Genomic DNA, 24236 nt, shown 5'->3' on the forward strand with positions numbered 1-24236 from the left:
TTGATGGGCGTGTTTCTTCTGTTCCAGAGCAAGCCCGCGCCTGCAAGCAAATCCAAACCCGCGGATGAGAGCGGCTGCGATGGCGGCGGGGATCAGGGCGGTTGGAATATGGGCCAGGATGACAGTGCTGTGCACGGGAAGCACCTTCCCCCGTCCCCACGCAGGCAGCCCAACAAGAGCAGCCTGAAGCTGACAAAGAAACCTGCCACAACCTCCGCAGTGCCCATCAGCGCCAGCACGCCCCCGGCCCGGGAGGCGGACTCGTCCAGGTCACGTCCTCAACAGCTCGGCCGTGACCCTCACCTTCTACCTCCGGGTCGACACCCGAGAGACCGGTTGTCCTACTCGCCCTCAGCCTCCCACAGAGTTACACCCACGGCGCCATCTCCCACCCTCTCTCACACCTACAGCTCTCCGGCACCCGGCTCCCAGGCGAGCTACTCTCCTGAACCAGCGGCCCGGTCTCGGACCATTTCGGACCCGCAAGGCAACGCGGAGCCTCCTCAGGCCCAGAGCCCGGCCGCCTCGACCAGCATCTTGAGGAGGAAGGTGCTGTCCAAGGAGACGGTGAGGCACTACCAGGAGAAGGCCCTCCAGAGGAAGGGCAGCAAGGCCCACCAGGAGGGTCAGGGGAGCGCGCCAAGTCTCAGCCCGTCGGCTCTCCAGGTCCCGTGGGAGAAAGAGGTGTCCAAGGAGGGGCTGATGGGGCTCGGCCTGTGCCTGGGTCAGGGTAAAGGCTCGGGGGCGGCTGCGGTGCAGGATCAAGGCCTCCTGGAGGAGATTGAGTCCATGTGTTGCCTCGGCTCGGTCCTCCACACGAGCATGCAGCTCTCACAGGTTCACTGCAACAACAGTCCCCAGCAGGTCCAGAGCAAAGCCACAGACGAGTCATAGCGCCATCAAAGACTCAGGGTCTGTATAACGCTGCCGGTTCCACTGGAAACTACTCATTGCAACTAGCTCCACAGAGAACATGAGCGTTTTCATCTAAATGCTCTGCTATCAGGAAACATTCTAAACAAATATGATGTCAAACACGTAGACGCAAACACAGTCACAGCCGGAAACGAGAGCAGGAAACAAACATCCAAGGAGATAAATTGGTGCTCGACACAACTGCATTTGTGTAGAAAAGAGTGAAAAAACCTGATAGTGTTGAAAGAATACTTTAACCTGCTTCCAATAGTTGTGAGCTTGTTTCCTGAAATGACCGTTATGAGATGTTATTCAAAGGCATTTATTTACAATAGAAGGTTTTAAAACGTCTTTCCACAGTGGCAAATTCTTTTGCTTTTAATGCAAGCTAGGTACCGTAGAAGTGACCACATTGGGCATTTTATTTAGCTTTAGTTTCTTCAAACAAATGTATTTAAGGTGAATTGGAGCAGCAGAACTTCAAAAACCCAAACCTGTTTTGGGTTTTTGGAGCAAAACAAGATATTTCACTTTTTTCTCACCCAAACTATTCTCATAGAACAAACAACTTGATAAACTCAAAATGAAGTTACAAAGACCCGATAAGTAGATTTTTGCAGTAATTTTACTGATAAACAAAGTCTCAGTGTCTTTGATCATCTAGATTTATGACCATGTATTTTCATTTGTTCAATATTTTCATCTTGTGACACTTTCACATGTTATACCAGAAAAAAAAAAACATGATACCCATGAGTTGCATTTTGGGTAAAGGAATAGAAGCCAACCGGCCACGGAGGACTCTTCCGCCTCGGCTCGGTGCTTATGAGCATTTAGAAGGGACGGGATCTCCTCAACACATCATGATGTTTTTTTTACTCGGTGTTCCAAACATTTGACGTGGTCGGGTTAAATTTGCACCTCTAGATTAACAAGTCGTGTCGACCACCTGGTACTGAAACCACCTGAGCAAAAACAACAACGTCGGACAGGATTTTCCTCCAATAACGCACTCTGATACAAGCGCGTATCCCGTGAAAATTATGCAACGTCAGCCTCGAATGTCGGTCTACACTGCGTAATGTGCATTGAGTGAAGCAAGTAGACGGCATTGACAGAAGTATACGATACCTAAAGCACCAAAAATGAATACTATTGTTGTTGTTTTTATCACCATGCCTTAAATGGACGTGTGATTTGTTCTCGATACTCTGGTGTCTTAATCTATAGATACCATACAGGTACTTTGTAGTTAGAACTTCTGATGCTCTCAGAAATGCAACAGTTAGTAGTACTTAAAATGGCACAGTATTTCTCTAGTTTAATAGAATAGTTCATATTTATATAATGTGCTTTAAGCTGCTGTTTTTAAATGGCATTGCAGGTAATGAGACGTGCATGTAGGAACCTCTCAGCAGCTCTGTGGGTCGTGCGCAGCGCGTCTGCCACTCAGAAGACAAGACAACTGTCAAAAGTTGAAGCGTTCCATCTGAAAAGGCCAGCATCAAGGGCCCGTGTCTATTTCTTTCTCCAACACCACCGTCGTCATCATCACTCCTCCCCGTGTCGTCTCGCCTCATGTCATCGTACTTTCAGCACACGTGACTTTCACTAAAGATCTAAGGAATGTTGGTGAGCTCATGTGGTTTAGATTTAATGTGGAAACGGTAAACTATAAATGATGAGGCCGGTAATATTCTATGTTTTTTAATAATGAACAAATTTCATGAGAATTGTGTACCTTGTCGTACTAAGAGCCAAAAATACAGATCTTAAATATATCATTTCAGTTCAAATAACTCTATGCTGGGCTTTTTAGCAAACGTTACCCCAACTATAGTGAACAGTGCATTTGTTGGGGTCACATTTCCTGTTTTTAGGGTAAATACAGACATTTTAACAATGTCCTTGGTTCATTTTAGAATATAGAATATCACCAAACTCATCACCTTTCTTTTGTTCTGCCTGCATGTCTCACTGGAAGAAATGCAATCTCTGTCTTTGTGGGTCGGAGTCACGCGCTGTAACGCAGTGGTTGATTGTAATGTAATGAAGCAATACGGTTCTCCTCAGATCGTAGCTACGTGGATGCAAAGTGCACAGACTGGTCTGAAGTATTTCTGTGACGGACTCTCCTGTGGAGGCAAACGCAACGTCCAGAAGTGTGGGGTTCTGATTCTATACAGGAACCTGCAGCTTTTTCTGTGCTTGTATTGGGATTATTACATTTTTGGTTCGTTGTTCTTATAATTCATGCCAGACGCCAGTTGGTGTGGCAGTTTAATAGCAGCCTTTTCTCTTGCTTATTAAGTGCTGCTGTGCGTTAACGATTTGCTCATAAAGTCTTTGGCGTGCTTCTAAAAAGCCCAGGAACCAGTCCTAGTAATTCCAAAAAGGAGAAAAAGACCCCAGAAGAATCTCTTCTCTGGACTTATTTATTGTAAACACTTTAAAACTTATTTACTATGCAAATATTTAAAAATTGTCAAAAAAGGTCAGTTTTAATTAACAGTAATTACATTATAATGCACAAGTCTACTTGAAAAATAATCACAATCAATCTAGTTTCCAGTAGAAGAGAGCTACATGTGTCTGAATGGATAGACATGAACTGTGTGAGCGTAGGTGTGTCTATGACAGAATGTTGTGTGTAGTGTGCCTTAATCAGTAAGCGTACCACCCGGTATAATCACAACAAGGTTCAGTGTTATAGAATGCACGTGTACGCAAAGCTTTCAGACCACCTCACATCACAGAAAGAACATTGATCATTGTGGTATTTATAGATATGAACTGACCTGGTTGGGTTCTTAAAAGCTCAGCAGAATGAACGTGGGTACTGGCGTTGTCTTTAGTAGCTGTTTGGTTCTTGTGTTTTCGGCTGCGGTCCAGCTGGAGTTGGTGTTTTTTCTTGGTGGGAATTTTCCTGCCTGTATTTAATAGATCGTGTGGTTATTTGACTTTTGTTCAATTAGGTTCTTTCTTTGATTGTACTATGAGGGGATTCCTGGTGTTGTTTGTGTGATTTTAATTTCTCTTTCTCTCTATTCTTAAACATTCTGAGCTCAGTATTTTTAAAGAGGAGTCTCTCTAGTTGATTTCATATGAATGAAAGATTATTTTTAACTGAATAGACTTGTATATTTGCAGGCTTGAGTTTATTTTACATAATATATGAACGGTGCTTATGTTGTTAAAAAAAGACACCTGATATTTGAATGTTTTAGATTTTATTTTTGGAAGGAAAAAAATAGAGAAAATATTAACAAATCCATTCAGATTCAGAAGCATTTGACACTCTCTAAACAAAATGAGCAGAGACTAGGGCTTGCTTGTAAGCGGTACAATGCGTATTGTTGTATCTGCATGTATGTACCTGTATGTGTTGTACGATATGATTTTTTTAAATTTCTTTTTTATTCCGTTGGTATTTTTTATTTCAGTATTTAGCGCTGCTGTCAAATCAAGAATGACGAGAAATAACATTGGTTCCGGCAAAACACGCACTCATTCTGCCTTGCGTTGGGCATCGTGGAGTAAATGTCATCTGCCTTGCATTTCATATGTTTCTACTGTAAATCCAACTGAAGAGTTACGTGGGATAAAAATACTGAGTAATTTATTAACAAAACATGAGCTGCAGGCTTGTGATGACTGCTACTCTGGACACAATACAGTGTGAAGTAATCAATGTAAAGTATAATTGTCCTGATATTTCAAATTCGGAGTGAGTTGGAGGTGACCGATTATGTAGCAGCATTTACAGAGGAACTACGGACGTTACCGACATTAACAGTACTTTCCTCTTTACTATGTTCAGTTCGTAGTCACAAATTTGGACGTGTTACAGTATGCAACTTTATTTCAGTCGTTTTGGGTGTTGTCATGATGATTAACTCTTCGGTATAACATTTACTGGTTTTCTGATTCTGTGCACACTTGCATGTTCTTATTGAAGAGCAAACTACTGTCTTAAATAACTGAGATCAATCTAATGTGCTATTGATGAGTAACTTGGTTGAACTGCACACAATGTAAGCACTGTGAACTGAAAATAAATGATAGTGTTTAATGCTCCATCTCACTTTTTCATACCAAAATGTTGTTGCATTAACATGGATAGAACCTGTATGTGGAAAGAAACCAAGCTTTTTCAGGGGCTTTATCGGTGTATTCAGAGTCTATTGTTATTGTCTGAGAGACAAGTGATATCAGTGCATTGCTTGTTGATTTGGCATACAGTCAAGAAAAAGTGCTAATACTCAAACAGTACCACATTTCTAGATGACCTATGGTCATTTGTACAGTTTCAATCAATTACATGTAGAAATGAATGAATGATCCACAGTTTTAAACATGGCACATACAAACCATGGAATATACACTTCATATCACGCTGCAGTCAAGACGGTTCTTGTTTCTAACAACATACAAGTCAGCCTAGAAGACACAACACTCAGGTACTGCAACTTATCCTGAAACCGGACTCTGAGTTTATTTATTTATTTATTTATGAGCTTTCCGGTAGTAAATGCACAAGGATGGAAGTTCATGAATAAAACTCTCGTCGGGTATTTAATATTTTTCTCATAGTGAACTTATCCCATGAAAAGCCCAAAACAAATACTGAGTTGATTTTACAAACACATTTGGTTTCTCACCACAGAACTCCACAACGTTCTTAAAAACACTACTGCAGGTTTTCCTTCACCATCTGATTCAGGCTGCTGTAGTTCAGTTGAGCCAGTCACACACTGGCCTCCTGCAGAAAGTACTCACTTGAGCAGCAAACGTTCCATGGCTAAAAAAAAGTCCCCGACAAATGAACAGGTTACTCGTTGTTTGCTAAAAACTCCGTTGCTCTACAATCTAAGGGATTTACTGAGCCTCTTTTTCTCTTCAGTTTTAAAAGATGTTCTTCCTTATAGATTACACTTTTGGTCATTCCATGACAATAAGTTAAAAAAAAGGATAAAACCAGCCTTATCTTTTCAATGACGAACATTCCGGCTCATTCTGCTCTTTTTTTTTTTGAAGAGAATCGCACTGCTGGGTGGCGACGCCAGGTGCAAAACATCACATGAAGGTGGAAGAAGCGCTGGGAAACACAATGTCACAAAGTCTTCCAGCCCCTGAAGAAAGACGGCAGTAATTAGGCATTACTGTGAAATGAACGCAGGCTACATTCCTAGCATCCGCTCGTCATTAGCAGCAAAACAAAATGACAACCCGGCCCCTCATATGAGTCTCTCCATAGGCGGCGGCTGGGTGATGCTCCACATCTCCACCCGGGACCCCTCCTTCTCCTGCCGGCTGGGACTGTAGGTGCCGTGGGTGGCGCGGCGATTTAGTGCCACCGCGAGGCCGACGGAGGCAAGAATGAGCACCAGCAGCAGGATGCAAGACGCCAGACTGATGAACAGTAAGAGGTCAGAGGTCAAACCCTCAGAGGTCAGCTGGAGGGGAAGAAGCAGAAACATTTTGTTTTTAAAGAACCTTTGTTTACTTCTGTCTCACTCACACACAGACACACTTCTTCTCTCTTCACTGCTTTACACCCAACCAGGCTCCACATGAGCTGCCAAAGTGCTGATGGATGTGTTTCCCAGCTCAGCAGGTGGGTTGAGACCACCAGGAGCCTCGAGTTGCCGCGGAGTAAAAACCTCCCTCCGTCTGCCGCCTCGGGCGCAGTTTGGCAACGACCAGAATCACCGCCGTCGCCAGGCAAAGCGGCCACGGTGCCAACACCACCCCGATAGCCGAATGGAGCGCGCTCCGTCTGTGGAGGATCACGCGCGCACACACACACGCACACACACACACACAGGCAAGATGCTGCCTGATGGTCCCATCAGCATTAAGTCTCTCACACACTAAAAATAGCTCGTACACAACCACCCTGCATCCATCCAGAGAGAGATTTTTTGACCACCCCCCCGCAAATGATTGGCTGCCTCCAGTGCAGCCGGTGAATTAAAGTTCATTAGCCAGCAGTAGATGCGCTTACATCCGTGGTTCTGGTGGGTGGGGTGACACTCTGCTACAAGGTTACCAACAACTGCTGTTAAGTTTCACTCCACTTCACATTTTGGCTGACGCCATCTTCACAACGGAAGCCTTCACGGTCACACGAGACCATGAAAGAATTAAATGTCAGAAGTCAGCAAACTTTACACTGAGCAATCAACACGGAAATATAACTCTCACAAAAAAATACAGCCATCCATGTCCCGAGGCAAAAAATAACCTGAGCCCTCGTGTTTGTCGCTGTAGACATTAGACTTTCTTTCCCTCGCTACAGGCTGTGTTGACTCCTGGAAAGTGCCTACCTGTCACTGCAGCGCAGCTGGCTGTCAGAGCCAGCGTGACACAAGCGAGCCGAAGCAGCCTGAAGCCAGGACACGCCATCAGTCGCCGACTGCCACACACACAGACAGGGAAACCTCTAACTAACCAGTCTCTGAGGTAGAAGGTAAGGCCACGCTGAAGCCTCGGCGGAGCAGCTACACACACACACACACACACACACACACACACACACACACACACACACACACAGAAAGACGGCAGCAGTGCTTCCCTGCTGTCAGCACTATCAACCTGTTCTCTATGTGTGTGTGTGTGTGTGTGTGTGTGTGTGTGTGTAGGTGTGCAGGTGCCTGCCAGATAAGCTGCTCTCATACGTTTCTGTGAAGCAGACCAAACTGAATGCCACCACCTCTCTGCTGAAACTGCACTTCATCGCCAGATGCTGCTGTTTTTTCGCTGGCTAAGCACATTTCTCCATCTCTGTGTCTCTCAAAGGAAGGCCGTATCAGTGCAGACGCTGAAAAAACGCTTCCCGTTTCCTCCCCCTCTTTCCTCACCGCGAAGGGCTACCTGCACACATACACACGCACCTACATACACACAGACAAAATACTAAAGTAGTCGAATAGTTGACGAGAGGCTCTGCGTGCTGAGTAAATGGTCAAAAGGACTCTGATGCGGAGGTCAGGAAGTTTTCCATTATTCAAGTGCGTTAAATCATTGCAAGAGTTTTTTGCTTGTATCGGCCCGTTATCTAATTCCAGTTTCAGTGATAGGGGACAAAATAGGAAAAAATTGTTAAATAAATAACAAATAACTAAATAACTTCACCGTAGTAATAGGAAGGATGATCACAGCGATCAATCATTTTTCCAATTTTTTTAATTAGCACCTGTTTATTGTCAGACAAAATGGGAACCCTATTGTTTAATAAATAAACATAAGCATCAGAAGGAGAAGAGAGAGGCCTTTTTTTTTTACCGTATAGTCAGTATGCATAAAATATACTGCGTAAATGCGTCCTCTCTTCCATCGGGCATTTGAGGTTTTTTGGTTTAATGTGAACTTTCCTTTCAAGGTTTCATTTTGATCCCGTCTCAAACGTCCTGATCGTGGATCTCAAATGACCAACACGCACATCACTTTTGCTAAATTATACATAGTTAATAGCTGATTGCTGCAGCTGCTTTAATCGTCATATTTGCAAAGGGTAGCTGTCATATCAAAAGGTAAAAAGTCTTCTCTATACTACCTGCCTGCCCCACACACTGAGAAATAACCCCCGCACAATGCAGCACTGTGCTTGACTCTGAGTGTCTATGAACTTGGGTTATTCTAGGAACTACTCACACCACATCTTGTTAAAAGAGATCAAGTGTCTATGTTTGGTGTCCCGGTGGCCACCTGACTTCAGCCTCCTGTCCTCACAAACACACACTGACACACAGTCAGGACAACCAATGACAGCAGTTAACCTTCAGCAGGGGTTAGTCCAGAGGAGGAAATGAAAGCAAGAAGTTTGAAATAAAAGCAGAATGTGTGGTTATAAAGGGAAAAAAAATAGTTGAAGAAGATGAAAAGAGGACAGAAGACAGACAAAGGCTGGTACGATTTATTTTTTAATTTGACAACAACAAAGACAGAAGCTGGACAAGACATGAGGACAGAATATGATGAAGGAAAGACAGACAAACATAAGCACACACAGCATGATGTCAGTACAATGAGACTAAATGACACAGTCCAGTCCTTGAGGAACAGAGACATAGCGTTGTGAAATGTTGACCACAACAGCTCGGTGAATGTTGATGAGAACCGTTCAGGCGGAGCGGCGCAGAATTTCAGGCTTTAAATATATCTTTTACTCAGTCGGAAAGGTTTTAGAGACAGAAAACTCTTCTTTGGGTACAAAAGAACACACAGCAGTCAGTCAGTCACCACGTTGCTCTCAACGCACGTCAAGAACAAAGTCAGACACGCTGTCGTGTTTCCAGCCCCGCCAGGTGCTTCCGTAACTACAACAGCGTTATTGATAGTTCACACATTCATCCGTGCTGAGCTCCCAAAATCCAGTTTAGACAAGACTGACAGGATATCTTCAACGAGACACATTATAAATAAAACATACTCTATAATGTTCTTCACTGCTCAGAAAGTGCTTTATTGACTGCAGACCAGACTTCCCTTTGGACCACAGTAATTCTTCTGCACTGTTTTTTGAATCAGCAATTAACTGACAACACGTTTAAAAATAGATTAATATTTGAAGTGACTTAAAGTGCTATTCTCTGATTTTAAATCATTTAAATTTAAAAAATAAATTCAAGTTTTGACTGTTGGCCGGTCTAAACAAGTACTTGTTCAAGTACTACTTTAGTTTTGAAACGATAAGTCAAATAATCCACAGAATAACAAACAAACACAAGTAACATGGTCTTTAGCTGCTGCCCTAAAGCGTCATTCTTGTGTGTGATGGTTTTGCAAGATACCCTAAATAAGTAAAAATAAATAATAATACATTTCTATACTAAATAAGGTGCTCATGACTAACGTATACGTTTAAGGCACAGAAACAGCTCCGTGGGGCATTAACCTCAGATACCACTAATGTGTGCAGAGTGTGCTGATCCCCTGTGCTTTGCATTGGAAGCCAATGGTCATTCTCAGTTTATGATCAATCAATCACCCATACACCTTCACTGAGAAACTCTCAAGCCCTATTCTGCACCCACTTCTCTCGTGCAGAGACACACATGGCCTACACACACACACACACACACACACGGGCATTCAGTCATTGCCTCCCCAGTCCACCTCCGGCTCGTCGTCCAGCCTGAGGATGAGGTAGGAGAGCAGCTGGAAGAGGTTCTGCCACAGCAGCACGGCCACGTAAAAGTAAATGTCGCTTACGTCCGTCTGGCACGTGTCTCCAGCGAAGCTCAAGTCGCACACGCATGCAAACCTGTTGATGAGGTTGCGGCAGTAGCCTCCGTTCAGACAGGGGTTGGACTTGCACTCGTCCACCTCCTGCTCACACCTAACAACACAAAGTCACAGTTGAGTCGGGGACACTCACGTCAGGAAGGTTACCATTCATTGCAGATACGTGATACAGTAAGTGAGAGGGCGGGGGGAGCTGCTGCTGCAGGCGCCACGAGCGTAACAGCAGGACAATCTGCATTTTACTCATTTCTACGTAGGCCTTTCCTTTAGTAATATCATTATGTTTTTCCTTCCTACCGATGTCCAATGAACCCGGGTGGGCAGTCGCAGAACAGGTCTCTGTCAGTGCAGTTTCCTCCATTGAAGCAGGTGTAGTTTCTGGTGTCATCGCCGCACACAGAAACAGGCAGCTTAGGCCGTCTGGTTACAGGAGATAAGTAAGACAGTTAATACATGTGTCATTTTTATTTTATTTTTTAAGTCATGGTACCAGCGGTATTAAAGTGCCCAGCAGATCATGAGCAGAGGAATTTGACGTTTTTTACGTCTGTCAAAAGCAGAAGGATCAAACAGGCGGGAGTTTATGCAGAAGAAGAGGCTCAGGACCATTAAAGTCCTCTTGCCTTTAGTCACCAGCAGGAGGGCAAATGTACAGGAATATAGAAGCCAATCATTTGTCTTTGGTCTCTTTAACCTTCTGTGTGCCTGAAGCACAGCAGCGCCGATCCAAAATGGCATTCATCTGCTGCCAATTTATCCATCAAGGGTTACAAAATACTGTATTTGTTACTTTGGAGAGTGCGTCGTTTTGGGAGGTTTTAATTTTGAACTACAGCTGTCACTCATTTGAAACAGTTGGTTTAAAGACAAAAGGATGTCACAGTGTTAATATTAGCATTGCTTGGCATTTTGTTGCACACAGCCGAACAAAAAAAACAAAACAGGAAATATCGTACATGACATTCGAGAGATGAATATCTAACACTTGAGAAAGAAAAAAAGAAGAAGAAGAAGAAGAAAAAAAACGTACTTATTTTTGACGACAATGTACCACGGAATTGCTTCAATGCGCTCACTGGAGAGAAACAGGAAGAAGGACGGGGAATGGGGGGTAGAAAGAGACACAAACAAAAAGAAGTCATTGTGATGAAAACTTTGCGGCGCCGCTGTTCCCGGTAAAAGGTGATGTGCAGCTTGTCTTAGCGACACACTTGCAAAGGTTTTCCTTGTGCAAAAGAGGCCAAACGCGAGAGGCTGTGTGTTTACAGGATAAATGCTCGGAGGCGTTCCCCTGCTGGTTCTCCCAGGCAAACGGTAGATGACAGGGGGGGGGGGAAGAGGGGGAGAGAGTTTTTATTTGTAGTGAGACAACACAGAGCAGACTGAGTCCTCTTCTGCCTGACACTAGAATAGAAATGCAACATCTGAGACGCTCCACTGCGAGCGCGGTTGAAACACACGAACAGAGGCAGCGATGGGGAAACATTTACATTGAAGGACTTTGTTTGTGCGGTGGCCTTGTTTGTGCAAATTGGAGCATTTATTTGTGTATTTTGTGTTTACTAAGTAACCAAGCTGCAAAAACGCTTATTGGAAGAGAAAAGTTTTCTTCAGAGCACACAATATTTACGCATCAATGTTACCCGCACGCCTTTGAAACAACTCAAAGTCTACAACTTGACTTTGCAGTTTTGCAGCTCTGCACTTACTTGCAAAGGGGTCCGGTGTAGTTCTCAGGGCAGAGGCAGGCGTACCTGTCCGGCCCGTGCAGACAGGTGCCTCCGTGGGCACACAGGTGCTTCTCGCATACGTCCACCTCCTCGTCGCAGTCGTCTCCTGCGTAGCCGAGCTCACAGGTGCACTCGTAGGTCGGCCCCTTCACGCTGCAGTTGCCGTGGACGCAGGGACCGGAGGCGCAGGTGTCGGTGAAGAAGCTGCAGCGTCGCCCGGCCCAGCCCGCGGCGCAGCTGCAGTTGTAGGTGTTGAAGAAGTCCTGGCACTCCCCCCCGTTCAGGCAGGGGTTGGGCTCGCACACGGGGGCCCCGCTGCACCCGAGGAGCGGCGGTTGCTGGGATGTCCGGGTGAACTGCTCGTCCTGCAGGCGCGGTAGGTTCACGTCCGAGGAGCCGAGGTAGGGCAGGGCGATGCCACTTAATTCGACTGTGTCCAGGCACCCGGCCAGGGACCAGCCATTGCTGGGGGCCAGGCCCCCTAAGAAGATGTCCACCCCCTGCCTGAGGAAGTTGAGGTTGCCTCCGTGGCTCCTGGAAGTGCTGGTTTCGTCTACTTCTTCGTCCAGGATCAAAGTCCAGCGGGAGTGTTGTGCCCACGGCTCTGCCATGAAGAGGTGGACGCTGTGCCACTCGCCATCACTGACGCTGGTCCTGCTGCTGAGACTGACCGTAGACACACCCTGCTCCCCCTCATCCCCGTCTCCGCTGGGACCCTGAAGCTCCATGAAGAGGAAACCAGCCTGGACGGAGAGTGTAACGAATGCCGAGCTCTTCTCAGCGTGGAGAATAGCTGCGTTGCGCTTCCGTGTGCGTAGCTTTAGGGAGAGATCAGTAAGGTCGCGGGATATGTGACCGTTTCCCCGGTAGGCCAACACGGTGCTGTCATTCAGGAAGGTTGCATTGGAGTAGCCTGGGAGATTAGAGAGAATATATGTTATCTGTTTACACACTCACTTGGTTGCACCGAAGCCAACCCTCAACTCTTTTGAGGGTTGGCTTCTCGTTTAGATTAGTACTCATGACAATGTAATACATTATTACATTACAGGTCATTTAGCTGACTTTGTTTTTACATTTTTCCCAGGGAGCAATTAGGGGTGAGGTGTCTTGCTCAGGGACACTTCGACATGGGCCATGTAGCAGCCGGAGCTCGAACCGCCAACCAAGAGCACTTATTAATGGCATTTATCTGTTTTATAACGCTACAATCCATTTATGCAACCTGATTGGGTCAGTTGTCGGAAATATACATAGCGAGTAGGTATCCTCGATGAGTCAATCAGACGGATCGGCAACCCAGCAAATCATCACTAATGCCAGCAAAGTATAAGCTGGTCTCCGGCCAATCCTGCTTTACGGAGCACACAGAAAATACTGTGTGGTCAGATTGAGGCCAGTAGGCCTGTATAATCTAGCGTGTTGCCTCATCCGGTTACATAGTGGCCAATTAAGACAACAATGGCCGAATCCACAAACAAGGTCAAAGATTAGGTAACGTAGACTAAATTTAATGTAAGTCTAAAAGGTAAACAGCTCTGTGTTTGGGTTTAGGAGCTTTTATGCAACTAAGGATGTCAAGTAGAACAAGGCAACACTATGGAAAAGTTATTTTTAAGTCATTAAAACAAGGAAATATCTCAAAATAAAGAGTATCACCAAACATTGAGATACTAGTATTTTGAGATGATGAATAATGGGAACGACTTAGAGGATCTTTTTTTCTTTTTTCAAACAACTTAGACGCTCAAACACACACTCGAGCTCGTGGCTGCTGACGTTGGTGCCCACCACTCACATTCATATCCCTGGTTCAGCATCCTGCACTCGGAGTCTGTGGGGCAAGGTGACAGCTCACACCACCTGACCTCTTCACAGCGCCGCCCTGCTGTGCTTGGAGGGCAGGTGCAGGTGAAGTCGTCCCACGTGGAGTAACACATCCCACCGTTTAGACAAGGGTTGGTCTGAGGACGAAACATAGACACAGCTGCTAACTTCTACCAAATAATAGCTGATTTCCTTTAAACAAGAAGATCAACTCGAACAACTCGGTGTGAACTGTATCTGAAGGATTTCATGGTCATGAGTGAGTAATCCATTCCTGTACGTCCTGACCCACGTCACACAAAAACAGGGGCTTACGCATTCAACAGAGAACTCATATTAACGCTTTTTACTCACTCCACAGGCGTTGTCCCCCGAACAGCCAGTAGTCAGATTTTCCATGCGCTCCAGAGGATAAGATCTCACCGAGGCGTCCAACCCGAAGAACTGCAGCCGCCTGTCATTGACCCTCAGGTCCTGGATACAGCCTTTAAAATATCCACCGAACACTGAAGTGGTCCAACTCTCCAACAGGCCTCCCACGTACACAGTGTCTCCTGCTCGGACGTTGACTGTCTGCACTTCCACGTCAGCCTGTTTCTGAGCTGCTACGTGGAGAGACATGCGACCCTCGAGCACGTCTACGCTCACAAAGTGCACCTCCCCGTCATCGATCACACTGTCTGTCTTCAGGCTCTCAAAGTTGTTCAGCCGAACTGTGACCTTGCCGCCCTCCAGCCACACGTGCAGGTACTGGCTGCTGCTGTTGGCCAGCGCCAGGAGGAGTCCGCGGGGCCTCCGCGTGCGCAGGAAGAGGGAGATGGAGAAGTCTTCATCCAGATCATCGGTGACGGTGAACGCCGCGTAGCCGTGCGAGTCCTCGTTGCCAAACCGCGCGGCCACGTGTTCTACAAAAAGGGGGAAATGTGAATGAAACTTTAAGATTGAAGATGAGAGCAAAGGGACTTGGCTGGGTGTCAACATAACATGTGCGCATGTTTGGGTTTCTAAGAAGAGGATTTATCTGCATTTCAAATATGACAAAAAAAAGCATGCAAAATAACATATATCACAAATCTGCTAGAAGAAGATTAATAATATTCATTCAGTTTTTATCGTCCTCAATGCAGAAACTGATTTTTTTTTTTTTATCATTGTGACGGTTTTAAAAGTAACTGACTGGATAGAATGAAATTAAAGCAGTTGTTTTTTAGATCCTTGGAAATAAGGGAAATTGTATTATATTTTAAATTTAGGCGGCCATGCTCTGTGTTTACTTTCAGCACTTTCCCTTTGGGGTCGGTCCTCTTTAAACAGGCAGGACATTGAGAACACACACGGCTAAAGCAGAGAGGACTCACTGGGTTTTGTGCCTTCGCGCAAATATGTGAAAAATTTTAGTGAAAAATGTACAACTACAACTGTGATGTTTTGATTACAGTATTCTACTCTGTCTACTCTTCCTCGCATGTTCTGTGTAATTCCAAAATAGAATCCCTTGTATCCTTAATCCGGTGCGTCAGATAAGAGGATCTCATGTCTCCCTTCTTTACTGTAGCTTTTGATTGGCCTCATCTCTACCCCCTTATCTTCCGTTGGAGCAGCTGAGGACGTTCTTTAATTCACCTACTTGACACATTTGGTGAAAATGACCATGTATCCTTCAAGAAAAGCTCTAAACCAGCTTTTTTGAAAATGTCATTTCTGCGTTATTTATTATTTATATTTACTTTAATGGGACTACTTGCAAAAAAAATCACTATTATTATTATTAAATTACTATATTATGGCTGCTATTCAACGGTCCACCTGTTGAGGTCTGTGTACATACCCTCTTCACAGTCCTGCCCCTCATAAGGCCTCGGGCATCGACACTGGTAGCTTTGCCACAGGTTGACACACTGTCCTCTGTTTTGGCAAGGCACGTCCAGGCAGCGGTCCCTGTGGCTGCAGCCGGGGGACACATTAACTGCAGAGTCGCTCAGCCAATCCTCAGGGACGACTAGCTGCCAGTCCACAAACACGTCCCGCATGCAGCCAATGAATGCTGGAAGTGGAGAGTCCTCACTGGGGCCGTTTGAGTCCTTAAGCACTCCGCCGATGAAAGTGTTCTGAGGTGGTGTCACCAGTCTTGCCAGAGGGCTTTGGACCGGGGCCACCTTGTGGCACGACTGGCTCCCACAGCTCCCCGCGTCATCTAAGAGTGTCAGACTGAGCATCCCGCTTCCGAGCGCGGCCCTCACAGTGTGCCACTCTCCGTCTGTGACATTGTGCGGAATCTCCAGAACCTGGTTGCTGCTGTCGGCCTCGGCCCCGTCGGTAGCCTGCTCCTTCCCCAGTGAGAGACGAAGCTGCCCCTCGTCCAGCTCCAGGCCCAGCAGCAGCCCACTGCTGTTCCGCCGGAACAACAACGCTCTGGGCAGAGTAGTCTTGAAGGTGAGGGTGATGGTGCAGGACTCTGCAGTATCCACCAGGGGACTCTGCAGCAGCAGATAGCCCCTCCGTTCGAAGGAGAACGTAGTGGGGGTCTGACACAGGGGCCCAGTGTGTCCAGGTGAGCAGGAACAGGTGTATCCCTGAGTCCCGTCCAACAAGAAAGGAGAGCAGGCGCCTTGGTTCTGGCATTCATGTCCCTCGCAGCCCACTAACCTCACGTTGCAGTTTACACCTCCGTAAAGGACGCCATCGTGACTCTGTTTGAGGCAGTGGCATATGTAGCCTTCAACTTGGCTCTCACACCTGCCCCCATTCTGACAGGGAATGGAATCACACTGGTTTATCACCTCCTGGCAGAGGAAACCTGTCAGCAGAAAAATAAACAGTCACACCAAGCTTGTGAAGAAACAAACATTCTTGACGTCTTTAGCTGCTGCCTTTAAACAGCGTATCTACCATGGCCGGATTTTAATCATTCTTGTCACTGAACAGGTAATTATTGAATTTGTATTCCTTGTGCAGTGGTCTTGTAAGCAATAAATTACCTTGCAGCATGTTTACTACAAACAAGTAACAATCATACATGTTTACAAGGTTATTGTGGGGCAAGTTACATAAGCCATACAAAGGTCCTTTGCCCAGTATGTACAACATGTGTCATGATACCATTTTTCAGCTCATTTCTTTGACGCCTTTGATACATGCACCATGTTAGCACCACCTGTTGCCAAATTATGCCCAGTTCTCTCTGGTACTTTGTTCTATTCCGTACACCACCCAGATACCATCAGGCCAAACTATCTATGGATTAACCGTATAATATTGTTTGTCTGCTCGCTTATTGTTTGTCTCCAAAACTATTTCATTCATCAGTATTTCAAATCTTTACGGTAGGCAAATGGTTAGAATTCAAATCTAAAACGGACGCAACAAGTTGTATCTCATGATGCAACAACTATAAGTTATATAGTACAACACAGCATTATGTAGGAGATTACAGCAACAATTGTAAATATTGTTTTATATTGGTAAAAAATAAAAGATAACACTGGAATGTAAATAATTTTACGCAATAGTATTGGATATATATATATATATATATATATATATATATATAGAGAGAGAGAGAGAGAGAGAGAGAGAGAGAGAGAGAGAGAGAAATTTCTTTTGATGTTACCTGTTCCAAGCCACAAAATCCCCCAAATCCACGGTGCAGGCGTCCACATCATGCTGTCACTTTTCCCCCCAGGATAGCCTCAAACTTGTCTAACTGCAACATGTTGCTTTGTGTGTGTGCATGCCATTCCAGTGGAGGTCTGCTCAGTTTCTACTTCTCTACAACAACGTAGGGCTAAGTGGCTCCAGTCAGGAGACCAGCAAAGCCAGATCCTGGGGATTAAACTAATGCTATTTAGCCACCTTACTGAATCAATGCCACAGCAATTGGCAGAGAGACAATTTTTAGAACGCAGCTCTCAGCAGCAAACAGCTCACAGCCTTACCTCATTGTTGGATCAAGTCTTGTGTAAGCAGAAAAAACAGGATTTTCTGCTTTTGCCACTGAAGTATGATTTGATGTAACATCCGTACAACAATGCAAAGCTGCTTTGGCCATCAAGGCACCATCAATATGGTCTAAATATGTAACTGTTATTATATTGTATAATTATTCATTATAAACAGCATTACAATTAAAACTTATGTGATTATAGCCTCTTTTCGTCTATTAAAAAACATAAATAATCACCACATTGAAGGTGGAGATAGTGATTGCTCCCTTTCAGTTTTGTACATAGCAAAACATTTATAATTCACCCTGCTGTTGCTCCAATTACAAACCGCTCATTCCCTTAACCCGATATCTGACTGCACACGCTGTGAGATCTGTGTAAGACACGACAAATTCAGTTTGATTAATCACAATGGATTACCAGCGGTTCCTGGAGGACAGCTGCAGATGTAGCCTGCAGCGTGCCGCTGGTCATAGGTCTCAGGAAGCAGAGGCTCGCTGCCATACAGGGCCTGCCACGACCTCTCGATGCAGCGGCCTCCGTTCAGGCAGGGGTTGCTGCCGCACTCGTTGATGTCAATATCACACTGGCGCCCCTCGAACCCTGGACGAAGAAAGTCAGATTGTGAGTCACCATTTTTGTGTAATTTGCAGCTTTATGCAGTTCGTGATAACAATTGGTGTCAAGCTCTGTTTGCAGCATTTTTTTTAATCTTTGCTCAATATTAAATAAAGTTTATTTCTCATGTGTTGCTCTTACCTCCCCCTGTGTCGCTTACCTAACTACCCATTGTGAGACCTTTGAATATCTTTACTGGGTGAGAATGGGCCTCATGTACCTGGCCAGCATTCACAGCTGTAGTTACCCTGGTTGTCCTCACAGATGACGCTGTTGAAGCAGGGATCAGAGAGGCACGGCGCTAGTGGCGTCTCACACAGTCTGCCAGTGAAGGATGTGTGAGAGCAATCGCAGCTGTAGCTGAGACAATCACATTGGTCCGCGTGAACACACGTTTAAAATATTTTTGTAGAACGACACTGCTCAATTGAACTTTGCAAAAGCTTGCGAAAAAGATTTTTTTATTTCCGGCGACTGCCTGGGTCACTTACTCGTTCTCCCCGTCTACACACAGAGCCCCGTTCTGGCACGGCTGCTCTTGGCACTCGTCAGTGTTGATTTCGCATCGGTGTCCTTGGAAACCGGGCAGGCAGGTGCACGAGAAGCTGCGGGCGTACTCATGGCAACTGCCGCCATTGAGACATGGCTGTGATTGACACTCATCAGTCTGGATCTCACAAGTGGCCCCTGTGGACATCAAAGCAGTTCAGATGTCAGAGGGCGAGTGAGCCTGCTGAATGGACCGAGGGGACGGGGGCATAAACAAGCAAAGCTTTCATGTGTTCTGCCTGTGATCGTGAGTGGGTCGTGAGTGGGTTCCTCACAGCGACACTTTTGCACCTGTCTGTAATTTTAAAAACCATGCAGTGTAGACAACATACGTTTGAATTGCATCTCTTCACAAATAAAATGTTTTTTTGCAATGTAGGATTTTAACATTAATTAATACAACTTATTGACTAATAAAGGACTAATTCTAGTTTGCCTGAGTCAAAATGCCATCACCGGGATTTATTTATTTATTATATATTGATTATTAACTTGAGTTTAGTTCATCAATTGTTTATCAAAATGGGTAGTTTTGGGGGGGGAACAGAAGAGAATGTAAAAAGGTAATTTACATCCCAACGAGAAATTGAATGAATCATGATGGCATATGTTGTTGGTTGAGGTTTTCAGAGTTACACTTTTTACCCCAAATTACAAAAGAATAATCGTACATCATATTGTATTTTTCCTTGACCAGACTTTGAAAACAAGAATCTACAGTCATGTTAGTAGCTCTGTAATAACATGAATGACCTGCGTTAAACCCCATTCAACACATAACCACTATTAAATGGAGCCCCCTGTCAAGATAGACACATGGAGAAATGCCATTTTTAGTAGTTCTTCCTGGGGGGTCCCTGGAGAGAAGTGAATATTTTTTATTGTGAATGCACACCTGAATACATTAAATGACATTTAAAGTTGATAGTGGTGTGTACTTTTTAATTAAGTTTCCAACCCCTAGTTTAATTGAAACATTGAAAAACGTGTACATTTATCTTGTACAAAAGCTTATATTTAAGGTGTTTGATCGTAATAATACTAGGAAATAGTAGGAAAAATCTATAAAATAAATGTATTTCTCTGTAAAATTGTTAAGGAAAATTCCTGTAAATTTATGGTTTTCGCATTTTATGTGAATTAAGTTATTTTACCTTCATTTTACGTTTTTTGTTTGGCAGCCGCAGCTGCCAGTCATATGACCGTTTTTTTTACATGATTTGAATGTAATTTTAAAAAACAGTAAAATACTCTAGAATAATTACAGTATTTCTACCCTAAAAAAAGGAGATAAAAATGTAATTTGTCATTATGAGCATAATACATAAATTTAAAGTTGAACTCTTAATTTACAGATAATATCTTTATAAGTTTTGAACATAATTTAAAAAAACAGAAAAAATACTGTAAAAATGTAAAGTTATTTGTCGTAAAATTAGGATCTTTTGTTACAGTGTATACTATCATATTTATTCACATAAGAGGTCAGATATGTAAACATGTATAAGCACCGTTGTTTTCTCTATTAATCTAAAATGGCCAGTAATACTATTCTTCACTTAGCATTGAAATGATGTGGTCTCACTCTCGGCATGCAGTTTCGTAGACCTCACACTGTTATTTCCTCTCACCGGTGAACCCACGAGAACACAGGCAGGAGAACCGGCCCACTCTGTCCACGCATGTGGCTCCATTCTGGCAGGGCTGTGAAACACACTCATTCACGTCAATCTGACAGTGAGCGCCCTGAAAACCCGGCACACAGAAACACGAGTAGCCGCCACGGCGGATTCTGCATATCGCCCTGTTTTGGCACGGGTTTGGAGAGCACTGGTCCACTGGTGGAGGCAGCCTGTCAGGAGAGGCACCTATGAACAGATCACATGAGAAATATTGATATCACAGAATACCGTCTCTGTATAGGCTGGAAAGGTTGTGGTCATTCCTCCTGATAAAAAGGCATTTCCAATTATTGCATTATTATTATTATTAAGAATTGGATTAGGAAGGTTTCTGTTGTTCTGTTTAGCTTTGATTTGGAAAAAATCCAGCAGCTGTCAGTACAAGGACTTTACATCCAAGAGCCTCTCAAGGCGTCATGGCTGACTGCCACGGGCAACCAATTACACTGTTTGGCTTCAGTGTTCAATCTATTGCCATGGTGACTGAATCTGATTAAAGGTTTGAAGCATTTGCTGCTTTACACTTGATGGAGTGTTTAGATCAGCAGGACATTAATTCAATTCGCTTCAATTCATTTTGTTTTGTGTAACCCAAAATCGCAAATTACAAATTTGCCTACGAGGGCTTTGCAGTCTGTACACAGGCAACATCCTCTGTTCTGAAAACCCTCACATCCGCACAGGATGGAGAAAAAAAGGAAAACCTTAGGAAGAACGTCAGAGGAGGACAGACTGCAACGGAGGTCACGTGTACAGAATGAACGACGTAAAAGATGATTCAAATATTGCGAGTAGTAAGCCAGGTGTACGGCAGGACCACTGCAGGGACAAGCACCATCAGATAGAACCACCATCTACAGAAGCCACGATGTTCTGGGTTTAGGTGTCATTTCGGTGCATCATGTACATACTGACTAGAGGATCAGCACTTTATGGCAATAATTGTCGGTCTGTAAACGTAGACTTCACGACACTCAACAAATATCCACTTTTGCAAGGTGCACCTTGCAAAAGTGGATATTTGTTAGTTACTGACACGCCAGTTTAGGATGGCATTTTCTTCAACCTCTTAATTTCTTGAATCTCAAAAAGACAACGGTATTTGAGGAATCGTTCTGGGAAATAACCTTAACTTAATTAAAACTTCTTTAAATAGGATAATAACAACTCTGAATTTGGGTTTTCCAAAACTTAAACATCAGTTTTTCCATACTTATTTGTCAAGCCTGGATTATTACATTAGATTGACGTACTTTAAATCAGCGGTTCTTAATGAAGATTGGAAGGGTTGAACAGTTTCCCTGTAACCTGAAGACCAAACTACTTGAGAACCTCAGTTCTACGATGGTGCATTGCTTCTTTCTTCCCTCTTCCTGACATCATGTTTACCTTGAGACCTGCCCCGTAAACCTTTTACATATTCATAAAGGAAAATAGCCATAAAACAGAACAAATGGGACCATCTCAGAGACATCAATCCTTGCAATTTATGGAATGGGCAAGCAGCCACAGATGTGTGATGCCACAAAAAGGCAAAAAAGTGTTGTCTCCTAGATGATAATCAGACTGAACCAAATTTGAAAGGGTGATTTGCATGATGGGCAAAATAAAGAGTGAACATAATTACAGCAGTGGGGTCACACAGCCACACTGATATGACAAGCGTTATTCCAATAACATTCTTCACAAACGATAATGGCGCACAGCAATCATGTCTCAAGAGCACAATCAGGCTGAGTGCAGACTATAAAGAAGAAAAAGAGTGCAATTACACCATCTTCACCAACTCAGGTCCCAATCTTCTATCATTGGTCGAGGTCAATGTATTTTGCAGACAGTTGTCAGAGTTCTCCAGGAGCAGTTTACACATGTCTAGACGTGGAGGTACGGGCTGAATGCCCATATGACCATATGCTTATATTAGCTATCATGGCAACAAGGACCAGGCAGTAAAGTCAGACCAGATTAGAGGCTAGACCCTCAAAAACGTTGAAAAATAAGACTATCCACGTATCCATGTATACAGTGTCTGATATAGGATTTGCTCTTTACTGATTCCAGTGACGATGTTCAGACGATTCAGAGCCTGTTGCCTGTTTGAGACACACCACAGCCGACCACACACCCCCTCCCACACCACGTAGGGCTTTTTTCATATGCAAATTACTTCTAAGGCTCTTTGTTTGGTCCTATCTGGAGGCCCTCGAATGGCACATGTGGGGCACCTGATAGATGCGCGTTGCCGGTGTATCCATCTGTCTGTTTGTTTCAGTGGTGATAAGAAGACGTGGTATTGTTTGGTGTTTTGTAGAGTCCCAAAGACATATAGTTCCATCATTTATCCACACAGTCCTAACCCCCCCCCCCCCCCCCCCCCCCCCCCCCAAATTCTCACAGCCCCTCATGGATCACTATGCTGCCCATTATTGTTAGATTTCTTTTTGTCCACTGAAGATATGCAAAGATTACCATAGGCAAAGATGTCAACTCTCACGGTCTTAATTGATATTCCAAGCATGGACTTTTTGCAATGAAGGAAGGGAATAAACGTGTTAAATAAGTATTGCAGCTTACAGCATCCAATAGAGAAGTGAGATAATGCAAAACCAACTTATTCTTTAAGTGTTTTAAATGCAGAAAGCCCAAAGAATCTACTTCTACACCGTAGCTAACTATCAAAAACGAAATTATGGTTATACAGCTACAGCACCGAGTTTGAGAATGATAAACAGCTGGCACTAGACTCATAGACACGGGAGAAGAAGTAGACACTTACCGACAATCACAAACAGTGATAAGAGCAGATTTGTGCATGCAAGTAAGTCAAAATTATGACAGCGAATTAAATCCATAATCGAGACAGGAAATCATCCTGATCGTTGTGTTGAAGACTTTTCATATACGGGTCGCTCTGCTTCTGCCTGCCGAGACTCATCTGTTGTCAACTCCAGATCCACTTGATGCCCACTTCTCTTCTTGATGGAATAATAATAAAAAAAAGAGCACCGCACGGCGTTAAAGAGGCTTCACACACACACACACACACACACACACACACACACACACCCTCCAGCACAGAGCCGCTTTGTGAAGAATGGGAGGGGGCTACAGCAATCTCAGAGGGATAAGAAACACCACATCAATGGGTTTATATACGTATAAGATTACCCAAATGTTAAATATACTGATACTGATACTGATGGCTGATGGCAAGCTGATTGGCCTGCGTATATGTATATACGGGCAACATTTGACTTAAAGTATAGTATAAGTTAAGACAGCGTGTTTGTGCTAGGGAAAAAAGCATCTAAAAAAACAAAACATCTCAATGTGATTTATAGTCTTGACATACATTTCAATTAGCTTATTAATCATTTAGCTTAAGATCTCACATAGAAAATAATAATATGAATGAATTATTGACATAAACAGGGCGAGAGGGCCTATTTTCCATAGGACTTCACTGGCCAACATGAAGGGACAGAATAAAATGAATTATAATGTATAGTTTGTCTTAGATTAAGTGATTAATTGATTCATTATTTAATTCCTGTATTCCTGTATGTCATGTATATATATTTGTGACTTTTGTGCTCCATTTATGCGACCCCCCCTACTAAAAAGGGTAGACAACTATAGAGACACCTGCAGTCCTTGTTTTGTAGTCACTTATGGAGCACTAAACTAAACACAAATGCAATAATTCATTGATAAAACAA

The 24236-nt window shown here is 44.0% G+C and overlaps 2 protein-coding genes across 7 annotated transcripts in view; one reads left to right on the plus strand and one right to left on the minus strand.

The window, feature by feature from the left end:
* dennd1b (DENN/MADD domain containing 1B) overlaps positions 1-4987 on the plus strand; it is a 94333-nt gene extending 89346 nt beyond the window's left edge. For all 5 annotated transcript variants that reach the window (XM_040184892.2, XM_040184890.2, XM_078108205.1 and 2 more), the window contains one exon: positions 28-4987. In XM_040184892.2, coding sequence (XP_040040826.2) covers positions 28-894 — 867 coding nt within the window. In that variant the 3' untranslated portion in view covers positions 895-4987. The remainder of the gene's footprint in view (positions 1-27) is intronic.
* crb1 (crumbs cell polarity complex component 1) lies at positions 4129-23470 on the minus strand. Of its 2 annotated transcripts, XM_040184887.2 has the most exons (13): positions 23294-23470; positions 20467-20703; positions 18778-18973; positions 18507-18646; positions 18089-18271; positions 15553-16521; positions 14079-14629; positions 13696-13861; positions 11877-12810; positions 11198-11242; positions 10465-10587; positions 10135-10261; positions 4129-6371 (listed from the first exon to the last, which is right to left on the minus strand). In XM_040184887.2, the coding sequence occupies exons 1-13, from the start codon at positions 23367-23369 to the stop codon at positions 6153-6155; spliced, it is 3966 nt and encodes a 1321-aa protein (XP_040040821.2). In that variant the 5' UTR covers positions 23370-23470; the 3' UTR covers positions 4129-6152. The 2 variants fall into 2 exon arrangements, with proteins under 2 accessions (XP_040040821.2, XP_040040822.2); XM_040184888.2 differs by lacking the exons at positions 18089-18271; positions 18507-18646; positions 18778-18973; positions 20467-20703; positions 23294-23470 and adding an exon at positions 17335-17576.
* Between the last annotated feature and the right edge of the window lie 766 nt (positions 23471-24236).

The sequence above is a fragment of the Gasterosteus aculeatus genome, chromosome 8, assembly GCF_964276395.1.
Source record: "Gasterosteus aculeatus chromosome 8, fGasAcu3.hap1.1, whole genome shotgun sequence".
Classification (NCBI taxonomy): Eukaryota; Metazoa; Chordata; class Actinopteri; order Perciformes; family Gasterosteidae; genus Gasterosteus; species Gasterosteus aculeatus.